The sequence below is a fragment of the Zingiber officinale genome, chromosome 7B (genome assembly GCF_018446385.1).
Source record: "Zingiber officinale cultivar Zhangliang chromosome 7B, Zo_v1.1, whole genome shotgun sequence".
In the NCBI taxonomy this organism is placed as follows: domain Eukaryota; kingdom Viridiplantae; phylum Streptophyta; class Magnoliopsida; order Zingiberales; family Zingiberaceae; genus Zingiber; species Zingiber officinale.
Window position 1 is genome coordinate 4833982 of NC_055999.1, and position 14580 is coordinate 4848561.

General features: G+C 36.6%; 1 protein-coding gene and 1 long non-coding RNA gene across 4 annotated transcripts; both read left to right on the forward strand.

Moving 5' to 3' along the window:
* Nucleotides 1-1992: 1992 nt before the first annotated feature.
* On the forward strand, nt 1993-8627 carry LOC122005124 (AUGMIN subunit 8-like). Of its 3 annotated transcripts, none has more exons than XM_042560045.1 (8): nt 1993-2472; nt 2647-2753; nt 3253-4694; nt 5182-5301; nt 6402-6518; nt 6697-6786; nt 7531-7634; nt 8265-8627. In XM_042560045.1, the coding sequence occupies exons 3-7, from the start codon at nt 3312-3314 to the stop codon at nt 7612-7614; spliced, it is 1794 nt and encodes a 597-aa protein (XP_042415979.1). In that variant the 5' UTR covers nt 1993-2472; nt 2647-2753; nt 3253-3311; the 3' UTR covers nt 7615-7634; nt 8265-8627. The 3 variants fall into 3 exon arrangements, with proteins under 3 accessions (XP_042415979.1, XP_042415977.1, XP_042415978.1); XM_042560043.1 differs by having other exon boundaries at nt 1999-2472; nt 7527-7634; XM_042560044.1 differs by lacking the exon at nt 1993-2472 and having other exon boundaries at nt 2513-2753; nt 7527-7634.
* A 3225-nt stretch (nt 8628-11852) lies between these two features.
* LOC122003525 lies at nt 11853-14325 on the forward strand. Its single transcript, XR_006117977.1, has 3 exons — nt 11853-12092; nt 12195-13806; nt 14030-14325. It is a non-coding gene; the product is annotated as an uncharacterized LOC122003525 (long non-coding RNA).
* The last annotated feature ends 255 nt before the right edge of the window (nt 14326-14580 follow it).

Here is a 14580-nt window from a genome sequence, read left to right on the forward strand (position 1 = left end):
TTTACTAATGTTACCTCAGAAATATTCTAATAATATGAGTTTATCCCAATGTTTTTCCCATTTAAAATGTCCTGTAGAGCTTAAGCTATTAACATCCCCTTTAGAGTTATAAACTATGCTATGCGCTCCTTGTAAAATAAATTGAATTTGAAATATATAAATATACAATAATAACATTAGACACGGATAATACTACTATGATAGCAAAAGGTGATTGAGGTAAATGATGGGTGACTACTAATTTTTGGAATAGTCACTAATGCATGAGGAAAACATTTATCTCGATTATATCGAGATACAAATTCCGGACCTGATTATGACAACACCTCATGCGCTAGCCACTAGACCGTCTCGAGAGGACAATAAACAACCTGACTATATATATATATATATATATATATATATATATGGAGGGATGTGCAATGGGGGCCCACCCCTATTGCCATGTGGCCACCCTATCATTCATGTATGGTACGATGTGCATTATAACATGTGAAAATTTATATGTAGTTCTCAATCAGAAATAAAACTTTACATATAGTTCTCATTGATAAAAATCTTTATTTTCACTCCCTAATAAATATAATGGATACTAATTTACCTAATCACTCCTGATATTTTTAAGTATAAAAAATAAAAAAATAAGTATAACTCTTCTTAAATTCAGCAAATTAAACTAAAATCTAGTATATTTTCAATCAAATTGAGCATAACTCTTTTTCCACTTCAATTGGATGAAAAATATACTAGATTTTCTTTAAATGATGCTCAATTAAATGGAAAATATACTAATTTTTTTTAAATAGTACTAAAATTAGGAGGAATTATATTAAGTAGGAAGAAAGTCGTGCTCAATTTGATAGAAAACATACTCGATTCTAATTTAAAGTGCTGAATTTAACAAGAATTGTACTCATTTTTAAAATTTTTGTACTTAAAAAATATTAAGGGTAATTTTGATAGAAAATATACTCGATTCTAGTTTTATATGTTGAATTTTTGTTTTTCTTTAAATGATGCTCAATTAAATGGAAAATATACTAGATTTTTTTAAATAGTACTGAATTTAGGAGGAATTATATTAAGTATGAAGAAAGTCGTGCTCAATTTGATAGAAAACATACTCGATTCTAATTTAAAGTGCTGAATTTAAGAAATTGTACTCATTTTTTAAATTTTTGTACTTAAAAAATATGAAGGGTAATTTTGATAGAAAATATACTTGATTCTAGTTTTATATGCTGAATTTAAGAATAATTATACTTATTTTTGATTTTTTTACCTATAAAAATAAGAGAGACAATTATAAAGTTATGCTCAATTTGATAGAAAATATACTCGATTTTAATTTAAAGTGTTGAATTTAAAAAAAATATATATTTATTTTAGACTTTTTGTATCTAAAAAATATGCGAAGCGATTTTGATAGAAAATATACTCGATTCTAATTAAAGTGCTAAATTTAAAGAGAATTATACTTATTTTTGAATTTTTTACCTAAAAAAATTAGATAATGATATTTATCTAAGGGAGTTAAAATAAATAAAACTTTACATATAGAGAGAGTGGAATTAATTTTTTTTAATATAGGGATAGTTAATATTATGATTAGAGATTTTTTTTTATAATATATTATATAAAATGTTTTTTTATTTTATTTTTTTTAAAAAAAACTAAAACAAAAGAATTGCTCCTTTCTCTTGCCACATCAGCAGCAGAGCTCTTGAAACACCATAGATAGCGTCAGTAGAACGTTCGTCAAGCATCGTGGGACCCTCATTGTTCGTACACACAAAAGCAGTTCGACTCCTTCCCTACCCCCTGAACCACACGGCATTATCGACTCGGTCCCACCTGCGAGCGACAATGACCAATGGGGATTAGTTTCCTGCGCGTTCGGTCTCTTGACTGGGACATGAGAGAGAGCCGCGTGACTTCAATCTCGTTCGTAAAGTCCGCCCCACTAGGCACGAACAAGACGTCGCTCACCGACCGCGACCGAAACCGGCCTCCTCGAATTCCTTTTTAATACTATTTTCTGACCTTTTCCGACCCATTTAATTCTCCATCCTGCTCAATTTAGCGTTTGATTTTCTCTGGCAAATCCAATAGTAAAGGCTGCCGTCGACAATAAAACCAGAAGGGAAACTCAAGTTTTTTTTGCTTCTTCTAACGCATTCCATGCGATGTGTAATGACAACGTAAATCGTGGGAAGATTCCCACCTTCGACTTCAACGCCCTTCCCAACCGAAACGCCTTCCCACCCTCTTCTCTTCTCTCTTCCTCCTCCGGATTCCAACAGGAAAACGCACCAAAACCCCAACTTTCCCTTCTCTCGTACGATAATTTTTCATATATTTTTCGCCCTATTTCTTTTATAGTCATCTCGATTTTGTCGGAGTCTGTGTCCTCCGCCAGTACGCCTTGCAATTTCCCTCATCCCAATGTGCGGCACGAATCAGGATTCTTGAGTGCGTATTCGTTGTTTGTTTGTTTGTTTATTTTGCCTTTTTAATTTTTGTTGTTGTCTCGACTCTCGGATTGATCAAATCCGTTTGTTTCTAATTAAAAACTAGATAAGAGTAGGAACAGACTGTTGTGTAAGAGAAAAAAAACTGATTTTTGGTGGGTTTGTTTATATTCAGCTTCTAATTTTTCTGCCTCCAAGGACACGAGTGGTTGTTCCGAAAACCCTAAAAAGCTCCGTCTCCTCCGCGTAGTTGGATTTCCTCGAATCACGACCGGTCTGCAGGTGAAACTTCGTTTTCCCATATATTACTTTGTTTCCATTATTTTTCTTCTCTCTTTGTTTTGTTTTGTTTTGTTTTATTAACGAATTAGCGTGTCTTGTTGACAATGGCAAGCATACATAAGATCTTCCATGTTGGGCACGGCTTCTTAGCTTTATCTCCATGTGTTTTGCTAATCTTCTTTCGAATGTTCCTTGCACTTACTCTCTTTCTGCCGCAATACTCTCGTTCTCTACAGCTCAGTTTATATACTGAAAATTTTAGTTTGATCTACTATATTCCAAATAAATTTGGTGTGGCCTTTTATCTTAAATCTCCTTGAATGATTCTATCAACTGCAGATTTTCTTATAATTGTTCATGTGTTCCCTTTGTAATCTTGTATCGCTTAATCCTAATTACCACCATTTTGGCAAGAAAGACAAGGGTACTGAACTGCCGTTCTTTTTTGTTTTGCTTATCTATGACTTCAAATAGCTGATGCAGAACCTTTTTGTGACAGATTTATGGTTATGGCGGTGCTGCCATCATCAATGTAGTTTCATTTGAAGACAGCACTTGATGGATACATGTAAAGTTGAGCCCCTTGCGGCAACAGCAAAGACGAAGCCCATTAGGACTGAAGATAATCCCAGGTTAGCATTTTTGTCTCCAGAGAAGAATGGTGCCATCCAAAGCAGGCAAAAGCCCCGGAATGTTGCTTCTAGGTACATGAATGGTATTTCTTCAACTGTATCAACTTCCAGTACACCAAGACGATTCTCCTCTCCAATTGCCAGTCACAGTCACACGACCCCTGCACCCTGGGTGCCAATGCCTAAACGATCTCAATCGGCTGAGAGGAGAAGAGCAGGAACCCCTTCATCAAATATTTCTGCACGGCCTTCCCTATCTAGGCCTTCTACTCCATCATCCCCATCTTCTAGGTCAGCAACTCCAGTACGAGATGTTGTTACAGAAGTTCACAATACCGCAAGACAATTACCCAACAACAAGGCTCTTGATGGCTTGTGGCCTTCAATCCGAAGCCTATCTTCTTCTTTCCAGTCAGAATCTCTTGCAGTTTCAGTTAGCAAGAGAGAAAAGCTGGTTGCAAAATCCTCATCAGTGAAATCAATCAATTCACCATCAAATGTGGTATCTGAGAGAAAGAGGACTCCTCTAAGAGGAAGAAACACATCTAACCAATTAGAGAATTTAACACCACGAGAAAACTCAAACACTAAGGTTATAGATCGACATCGGTGGCCTTCCATGATGGGCGGGAGGCTATCTGCAAATGGAAGTGTGGATCTTTCTGATAAGGTAAGTAGATCTGCTAGGAGAGTTGCCTCACAAAGGATTTCCTCTAATAAGACAGACCTCACATCCAGTAGTGCATCCAGACATCCCGAGATCTCACTATCTAATGCAGCTGAGCAGTCATTTAATGATGAACGTGGAAGACTGGAACAAAATGCCAAACCATTTGTGAATTCTCCATCTCAAGGTACAATGAGATCCTCATCTATGACACATTCAACTAGTACTCAGTCATCATCCATCCCAAGTCTGTGGTGCCCTTCATCACCAAGGACTCAGTCAGCAGTCAACCCAGGTTTGCGGCACTCTTCATTGTCAAGTACTCGGTCATCAATCGTCCCAGGTTTGCTGCGCCCTTCATCACCAAGTAAAGTTTTATCAACATCTACATCTAGGAGTATGCTGAGTCCTTTGAGGACGAGAGCATCTACTCCAGTGTCATTGTCAAGCAATGTTACTAACACACTGGGTGGCACATCCTCCATCTTTAAGTGCAAATCGTATGGGCAAAGAGAAAAATTGGGTGCAAGTGACATAGAAGATGCTCATCAACTAAAGTTGCTGTATAGTACAAGTTTGCAGTGGCGCTTTATTAATGCCCAAACAAATGAGACATTATCAATTCAAAGGACGAGGACAGAGGTATGGATTTGGGTACACATGATATAATCTTATAAACATTTCTCATATATAGCTTTGCACTATAGGTAACTCGGCCAACTATTTTTCAGCCACATTATTCTAGTGTGGATGACATTGTAAGGGTAAAATACTAACTGCATCATGATTGTTTCAGATTATGTGTAATTTTTTCGCTTGAATTTGTTATGCATAGTTATTGTAAACTTTCACGCTTTCTTGTTTTTTTGGGGATTATCATACACTGACCATAATTTTTTTTTTTGAGATAATGCAAAATGAAAAAAGATGCAGTATCATGCTTTCCTTAATAATCTATTCTCTTAGTTTTCCATGACATGCAAAAAATTTCCCCAATTTAAAAAGTTCAAAAGGAGACTAGTTTAATTGAAACTTTTTTTGTTCTACATCCCTATATCTTTGTACCAAAACTACCATGATTGGCATACTTGTGTAACATGGTTACTCTGTTTTTGATCATCTCATACAGAATGTTCTTCGAAGTGTTTGGAATAATATCTCAATCTTGCATAATTCGGTCCTCATGAAAAGGATTGATGTGCAGCAGTTGCAGCAGGAGATGAAATTAGGTGTTATTTTGATGGGGCAGGTTAGATATTACTCATTAAGTTCTTTGGTTTTGCTTTCTCAAATCCTACTTTTCTTTGGGATTTTTTGCTTTCTACTATCCTAGAAATTGAATGTGTATGGTTATTGTCTTCGGTTATTTGACACCTGGATTTGCAAGAATGAATACTAAATCTATCATAACAATTAAATTTATGTAATGGAACAACTCAAATTGAATGACTAGATGGAGTGATAAGGCTTATCATGCCTTCAATTATTGAAAAGAAAAAAAAAATACAAGTGTCGGAAGCTAGATTAGTTCCACATCATTGGTTGTAACTAATAAATAGGTTTATATGATCTAGTGGGTTGATAAGCTTTTCAAAGTCGCTCTAAACTCTTGTTTGCAGAAGCATGCCTTATTTTTTCAACTTTTGCATCATCAAATATCCATAAAATTCAAATTTTCATGGTGTTCCTCTTAGACTTCCTATGCCTTGAGCAAAACAACTAACACTCCATGTTCATCTCACCCGCATTTAATTCGCACTAAGAACTTCTCCCTTCAATTGAGGAAGATTCCATCATTTTAATTTGCATGTGAAGGAGATCATTTTGTTGCAGATATATGGTGAATTGACTGCAGCAGATGGTGCAATAAAGAAACAATCTGCTGACTTGATAATGTGCTCTGTTAAGTGTTGAGGGATGTTAATTTGGAACAATACTGTCGGTTAATTGTGCTTGCTTTGTAAAGTTTCGAATCATGCATTTTCTGTTGTAAGCTTGAGGAAATTAAAAAAAAAAAGTAGACATGAATAGGGGAAAAAAGTATAAAGCATCAACATTGGAAGTGGCTTAAACCACTGCAAAATGAACTAGAAAAAGCCAGGGGGAGGTGGTCATGAAAACCTCTTGCTGGAACCGTGACTCCGTGAGGTTCAATAATTCCCTCAAACACAAAACTGATCTAGCTCTTTTTTCGTAGCTTCTCGTGTTTCCAAAGATTGTTTCACTTGCAGTATAAGCTTTAAGATATTTGGCACATTATTTATTATCTTAGACATGCTAATTTTCTCATACAATAGTTTTACTACATTAATTAATTTCTTAAGTTTTCCTTTTTGGAAAATTTTGTAGATGATGTCTCTTGAACAGTGGGCCGCATTAGAAAAGGAACACTGTAGCTATTTGTCTGTGGTGATTGAAGCTCTTAACACAAGCATTCTACGCCTTCCGGTGATGGAAGGAGCAAAGGTATTTATACAGTGATAATGCATTTTCATTTGATAATTTGTAGTATCAAGGATTTCAATATTGGTTCAACCAAGGATTTGGTCTGGTAATAATTGGTATATACTTTTGTTTTCTTTTATATGAATTTTTGGCATGTCTCTAACTCTTTGTCAATCAAATATTTGCCTCTATTGTACAGGCAGATGTAATTGATATGAAGAATGCTGTTAGTTCGGCAGTTGATATGTTGCATGCTATCGGCTCCTCTATTTTTCGTTTATTATCTAAGGTGAAATTCATCGCCAATTATCTCAAACAATGTGTTTTACTTGCATATTTACCACTGAGGATCTCAAAGTTCCTGGGCAATACCTCTTCCTTTCCAACCCGGAAGATCTGTGCATTTTTCATATACATGAATCTTTTCTGTTAGTCGTAAACATAGAAAAAATAACTGAACACTCCTGTATTATTTTACAATGTTTGTACAAAGCCAAATAAGCAAGAAGTGGATGCGTTAAGTTTAATTTACGTAAGCCTTTATGATAAATAAAAATAAATCCTTTATATAAACAAGTTCCCATATGCACTGAACTATGACATTTGAAAGACTTCAAAAGGTTAACTAGGTAGTTATTTATCATAGACTGAAGTAAATGCAGCGTTAGCCCTCAGCATACACATCTATTCCATCGCATTTGTTAGAAAATACATTATTTTCTTATCTGACAGCTTATTTAAAAACATCTCGATCTTCATTTTTTTTAGATCGGACTCTTCCAATATGATCAATTCATGTCCTTAATTTCTGATGATCTTAAGTTTTGAAATCTACAAAGTCAAGTATTTTCTGATGATGCTTGTGCTCTCAAATTGCTGGAGATGAAAGTAACATTCAGCCTAGACTACAACTTTTCTTCTTGAACTTGTTTGTATTTGGTCTGAGAGTAGCAATACTTTATTTTAGGTTGATTTTATAGTAATTGTGGGCTTGACGCTGACTTTTTATTTGGATTTCATGATTACTAGATAGAATGTACAAAGTCCCAACTTTCTGAACTTGATGCTGTCACAGCAAAAGAAAAATTCATGCTTGATGAATGCAGAGAGTTACTAACTTCTGCTGCAGCAATACAGGTTAATGTTGAATCATACCTTTCTACATGTTTCTAACCTGATTTTTGATTTATAGTATATTACACTCACAAGAATAGTTCTCCAGCAGCAAATTTTAATCAGAAACAATTACGTTGAATCACAAGAAAAACATATATAGAAATTCTAATGTTGACCGGCATCTAAACAAAAAAGTGGTTGGCTGTTACTTGATATCAAACAAAAAAAAGTAAAAGAAGTAAAATTGAAGTGTTGAAAAATGGGTAACAATGTGAGGTAAGACTGGTATTCTCAAAGAATTTGTCTTGGAAATTTACTATGGACGAGTAGCCACGCCAGCCCATTTGGTATCATCCAGTTGGACTAGTAAACCCTTTTTTCAGCTTTATCATGTTGTATATTCAGAATCAGCTTTATCATGGTTAATGCAATCATGGAACCTAACCTGTACAAAGTATATCTATCTGGAATTCGAACTGTTCCAATAATGTATTTCATATAGCAACAATAAGCATACTGCAGAAAGTTACTTTATGCGATTGGCTGTGGAAATTTATATGCTTTTACTTGTAGGATCTGATCAGTTGGATATATCTATTTTAAGCCCACGACAAGTATTCCATTCTTATCCATTTTTGTACTCTTAAACAGGTGGAAGAGTCCAGTCTTAGAGCACAGTTGATGCTGCTTAGGAATGATGCTCGCAATCTAAATCAGACTGTTCGATGGAGTTAATAGATGACCAGAGATCATACTTATCGCGGCAAGAACAGCAGATAGGAAGATAGAACAGATCTTTTTTTTTTTTGAATTATGCATACATGCAAAAGTTATCTTTCTAGCCTCCCCCCCACACCCATTTTTTCTTCTTCTGTATCTCATTGGAGGGCCGGAATGTATTTATACACCAGTGTATTTTCTGAATCACTTGCAAAAGCAGAGAGCAAAGAAAGCCTAGGAATAGTGGCCATGCAAAAAGAGTGAAGTTGTATATTTGATGGCTCCTTCGATCTCTCTCTTTTTGTCATTTAATTTTTTTTAATGATGTAAACAACACATAGGAAATAATGGTCGAGTATAAATAAGTTAATAATCTAATTTTATTTTAGGGTCACATAAATGGGTATATTGGGCCTGGGCTATGATCGATCCGGTCAAGCCATTTTGACACACACTTAAAATGATTGAAAACAAGTCGTCCACTAACTTAAGAGTGAGAGCTACGTGTAGGTTTTGATCAATAAATACAGGCACAACTTAACTAAAAGTGTTTTGGGGTTCAATATCGTCTTTTAAAATATGCAAAATGCTAAAAATTATATACTTGCCGTTACTTATTTGGAACAATAAAGTAATAATCGAATAATAAAACAAAGTAGGGTGGTCCTGATGACGATTGGGTGATGGCCTTGCATGCTTCTAGTGTTTTCCAAATCTAAAGAATGTGTGTTAATCATCAGCCAGCGATTGATCTTCCAAATCTAAAGAATGTGTGTTAAGTCAAAATCTTTAGACATTTGCTGTGAATAATTCTTCGATCTATCCACAATTAGTGAAGACAGATATGGAGCTGACATAATTGACTCAGTCATTGTGCATGCATTATTAGTACGTGGTCCACGACAAAAATATGGACCTGATCGCGGAAAGCCAAAGTTATCTTCATAAAGATGCACTTGCATTCACAAAATGGATAGGCACCACGGAATCTGAAAACATGGCCTTTATCTTTGTCGAGCAATTCCGATGTTGAAAGATGCATCGAATAGATTACTCTCCCAGATGAACCCAAGACTTATGAATTGACATGTCGGCAACATAATTAAAACCGTTCGTGCATGCATATGTTCAGAACATCACGTTTGAAATGAGAATGATAGGATTAATCGGGCAGACTAGTTTTGACCGTTTGTCGTCACTAAACCAAGGTCCAGCGGACAAAATTCTCCCGTTAATTCCTTGATTAAGAACCACAAAACTAGCATTAATTACACAATTAGAATTAACCGTTCTCTAGTATTTATTATGTGTTCAAAACATTCGGCCACGAGGTCAGTAGTGTGTTCGTTTAGTGCACACAATTAATTGTTTATCCAGTCTTCCAGAATGGATAAGCATAAGATATAAGAAAGATACGCTGACAGCGCTAAAAAGCGTCGCCACGTCCCTTCTGGCTCCCAAATCAATCGGACGGTTGTAATGAAGGCGTAGCAAAACGTTAGATGCGTCAACGTCAACCTTTGACTCAGAGGATTATCATCGGATGAAAAATCTTATCCAAACTTTATCTTTCGGCCGGATCTGAGGAGCCCAGCTCGAGCTGATCTTTAATTAGAGGTGTCACACGTGGCCTAGCTCAATACGGGGTACAATATATAGTGGTTGCACAAAACAGACCTGAATCAATTTGAATCGACTCGTGCTAGCTAGAGTTGTGCCTGGAGGAGGGACATGTTGAGAACAGGACAAACTCATGATGGACACAAGATATATATGCGGGCTCACGCCTAGCTACGTGCCAAACTAAAATGAATATTTTAAGTATAATGTCTTCGGACAATTACAAACAACTTCCAAAAAATATTCTTAAAGCTTTTCTATAAGTATCCTAATAACCCTATATATCATCCATTACAGACATGCTTTAGATGTTAATCCCACGTTCATTCTATTATTTTTCTCCACTATATATATATATATATATATATATATATATATATATATATATATATATATATATACGATGAATTTATAATTTAATTATAATTATTATATATTTTAATCCTTACATGTCATTGTTACAGTCCCACACCAACATTATCATGTCATCGAGTCATCAACATTGGAGCATTAGGTTTGGTGGTGGCAATGGCATTGTCAGGTTATCATATAAATGGGTGAGTGGATATTAATTAATAATCCAATCTCGAATTACAGTTAACCTATCCCTATCTATCAACCCCTTTCACCAGCTCTCCATTGACTTTGGTTCACGAAGAAGGTGCAAGTAATACAGACAGATAAATGCCCCCATCGAGTCTACAATGTAACTATCATTCTTTGGCACAGGACAAAGACATCCCCAATGAAACTTTGATCCTTCTCCTTTTAATTATTAAATAATTGTAAATTAGCACGACAGATAGACACTAATTTAGGTACAATGGATCAAATAAATCGAGCAAACTGAATGGGTGAGCTGCACTCAGCAACACAAATAATTATATTAGGTGAAATAAGTTGAAGACTAAATGAATTAATATTAATTAGATGTGTCGTCAAATCAACAAAACTGGACAAACCTAATACACTAGAAGAATAAAACATATCGAGTGGGTAGGGTACTCCGACACTGTGCTGTTGAAAATTTAGACAATTTTGACGGATCGATCATATCAAATTCGACCCGATGGATCAAATTAAAACAAAATATAAAATAAATCGCTCCCATGTTATACTATATAAATATTATATTGCTTCATCTCTCTTTCCGTTCTTATTATTGCTCTTCTTATTCCGTTTGCCATTGCGCCGTTGAATTAGATTCCGTTTACAAAACGCAATATAGATTGGATTTGCCATAAATGGTAATTGCATACAGCTTCTCATTCCAATAAAGGACAAACCCCACCTTCATCCCTGCGCCCTCGTGGTCCCATTAATAGGACGGCACGATGCCATCTCGGTCAAATCAAACGGCCGCGATTGACCCTACCGAGCATCGTCGCATAAATACATTCGTCGGTTCCCAATGAACCACGTCTGTTATCGACGTCCCGCTCCCCAAATCCATCTCAGCCGACGTGTCGTTCGCTGAACCGCGTGCTGAATCTCCGGTACCTCGGTAAGACTTTGAGGAGCGGGTCATTGGGGACGTCGTGACATCCTCCTGTTGGTTTTTCCGAGGCGGGGCAACGAACGGCCGATCATGCATACAAATGTACTTACTGCCGCGTTGTGCGTACATAAACAGACGGCAGAGGACCAATGAAAGGACGACACAAGTACAGATCCAGTAGATTCTTTTCTGGGTTTTCCTCTATTTTTTTTTCTCTCGTTTATGTCGCGTTATTATCTTGGCTTGCGTCTAAATGCCATTAATTAATCGGCAATCAAGGAGAAAGTAGAGGGCAGCTAGCGAATCTATGCTGGCGAGGTGACACGTGCCATCCGCAATGAAACCTAGATGCAAACTGGTCTATATAAACTAGGCAAGCAGATGAGAAGAGCGTCATCTCAACTCCTTCATCTCTTGTGCTCTCTCTCCGTCTTTCTCCTCGACAACTCCGCCATGAACGCGTCTTTTTCTTGCATTTGAATGCATCGACGGTGAGTTGGGTGACAGAAGAGAGTGAGCACACAGCGGAAATTGCATCGGTTGATGCCTTCTCTGTTGCGTGCTCACTTCTCTTCCTGTCAGCCCTCTCTCTTTCTCTTCCTCGTAGTAGGAGTTTAAGTGATGGGAAAGGCATGCGTTAGGTAAGTGGATTAGCTCTATTTAATAGTTGTGTGCTATGGGTTCTCCTATACAGGGACTAAGTACCATTGATTCTAATAGATGTTATCTTTCTTTTCATACAGATCGTTCTAGTTTGCTTCTCTGTTGCAGTTTTATATGGGTGGGTTTTCACAATAAGTATATGGATCTTGAGTTGTTTGTGAAAGAGGGCTAATTTTTTGTCTCCAGAAATTTCAAAGATCTGCCCGTTTCTTCCCAGGTTAGTTTACCACAGCTCGATCTATATTAACAAGTTTCGATCTGTTCTATTAAAGCTTAGTGTTCAGCTTTGCATGTGGTATCTTAGATCAATATACCTCTTGATTTACATCGCATGTTTTATTCAACTTTGCTATAGATTTATTTAATTTATTTGCTTCTTATCTCTTATCTGCAGCAAATTAAGGTTTATGATATACATGATTTTGCATGTTACACTTCAAGGATTACAGCGTTGAATATGAAACTTTCATGTTTTTCGGTTCTCTTGGGGGGAAAAACTACGAAGATTTAGTGTTTGTGAATTATAATATGATTTTGCATGTTAATGTCAATCGATGACATTAACAACGAGCCGTAGATAGTGATTAATAGATATGACAATGCATGCATTTACACCATGGAATCCAGTATATGGGAATTGCATAAAGTATTTTTACAACGATACATGATCTCCACCATTTTATTTATTTATTTCTTAAAAGGTTTCGTGATTTCTAGAGTCGAGAAGTTCTTTTTTTTTTAATTTAGATAAGAGAGATATTTTTATTCAATCTTGTCTGAATTAAAGAAATGCAGGACACTGTTTTTGCATGCCAATTGTTAATGTAGTGTTCTTTGTTGGATGAATATTTGCTTTTTTTTACTCAATAATACCATCTGTTTTGCTTGATATTGATGTTTCAATTGTAATTTAAGAGTCATTGTCACTGGAATTCAATTTCTTAACATGAAAAAGAACATGCATAGGCATCTTTGTCTTACAAATGTTATTTCTCAGCAGTTTATTTACCAATCATGTTTTAGAGATTGAAGTGTGATGTTGCAAGGAAAAGCATCAATTATATTGCTAGTTAATGTAACAGTTAGGACGATATTGGTATGATGTGGGATTACCTGTAAGCCTAAAATTTACTATATTAATATTCAAGAAAATTTAGATGGAACATCTTTGTTGGTGCAATCGATCTCTAGGGTTTCGATGTTTGATAATATGATCAAGGGTTGACCCAAACAGAATTTGATATTTGGGAAAGAGAAGTCTAGTCAAGATTAAATAACTAGCAAAGGTAAGTTCTAACCAAAGGTTAGGCAAAGTGGAAGTTCCGGCGAGTGAAGTCGGGCCCTAGTAAGTGAAGCTAGGTGATGGAAATCTCGGTGAATGAAGTCGAACCCTAGTGAGTGAAGCTAGGTGGTGGAAGTCTCGGTGAGTAAAGTTGGGTCATAGTAAGTGAAGACAGGCAATGGAAGTCCTAGTGAGTGAAGCTAGCTGGCAACCCTAGGGAGGTAAACCTAAATTTATTGTACTATTTTATTTATTGTGCTAACTCAAAGTCGCAGGAGAAGTCTGGACTGGTTGACGGGTTGATCGAATCTCTAGCACGAAGTCCAGCTAGGTCGACGGGCTAATCTGATAGCTGGCATGAAGTCCAGACGGGTCAACGGGCTGATCGGACGTCTGACATGTAAGTTAAGGTAAGTCATTGGAGAAGAGAGACTGTGAGGACGCGTTCCCTGGAAGGCAACTTAGGCGTCGATCCAACTTAGAACTATTTCGGAACTCTAAGTTGAGATCTTGACTAGATTCCGGTCTCAGTGAGATGGAATCTAATTACTATTTTTCTTCTATTGTGCTAACTTCTATTTTGCAGGGTAGTTAAAACTATGATTTTTGCCTCAGATTAACTCTTTCTTGCAGGAGAAGGACATTCTGGAGAAAGGTGGTACGGGCGCCCGGAAGGGATCTGGGCGCCCAGAGTTGGTCCGTCGCTCGGAAGGGATCCAGGCGCCCGGAGCATCCTATATAAGGAGGGTGAGCCCTGAAGCAAAGAACAATAACAAAATATGCTCTACTGTGCTGTGCTCCTGTGACGCTGCTCCTCCGACAACCTGCGGCTCAAGTTTTGTTTATTGTTGTTGGTATTATTCATCTTTTTGTAATTCTTGTACTCAAATTTGTAAACCTTTTTATGAACTATTAGTGATTACCCAACGAAAGCACTCGATGAGTACGGACATTGAAGTAGGAGTCGACCAAGGCTCCGAACCAAGTAAATTGGTTCTTATTAGTATTGCTCTATTTCTTTTCCGCTACGTACTCGTTATGATAAAATTTCTCTATTGATATTCATCCTTCTCTATCGACTTTCACGATCCAACAAGTGGTATCAGAGCAGGTACCGCTCTGAATAGGTGCAACCACCAATCAGACAAAGGGGATCTTTTTAAAGAAAAATTAGATATCGTTTT

Excerpts from the sequence above, each read along its gene's own strand:
- LOC122005124 (XM_042560043.1), top strand. The coding sequence starts at position 3,312 with ATGGATACATGTAAAGTTGAGCCCCTTGCGGCAACAGCAAAGACGAAG. Across the intron at positions 4,695-5,181 it reads TTCAAAGGACGAGGACAGAG|AATGTTCTTCGAAGTGTTTG; the intron begins GTATGGATTTGG and ends CATCTCATACAG. Across the intron at positions 7,635-8,264 it reads CTTCTGCTGCAGCAATACAG|GTGGAAGAGTCCAGTCTTAG; the intron begins GTTAATGTTGAA and ends ACTCTTAAACAG.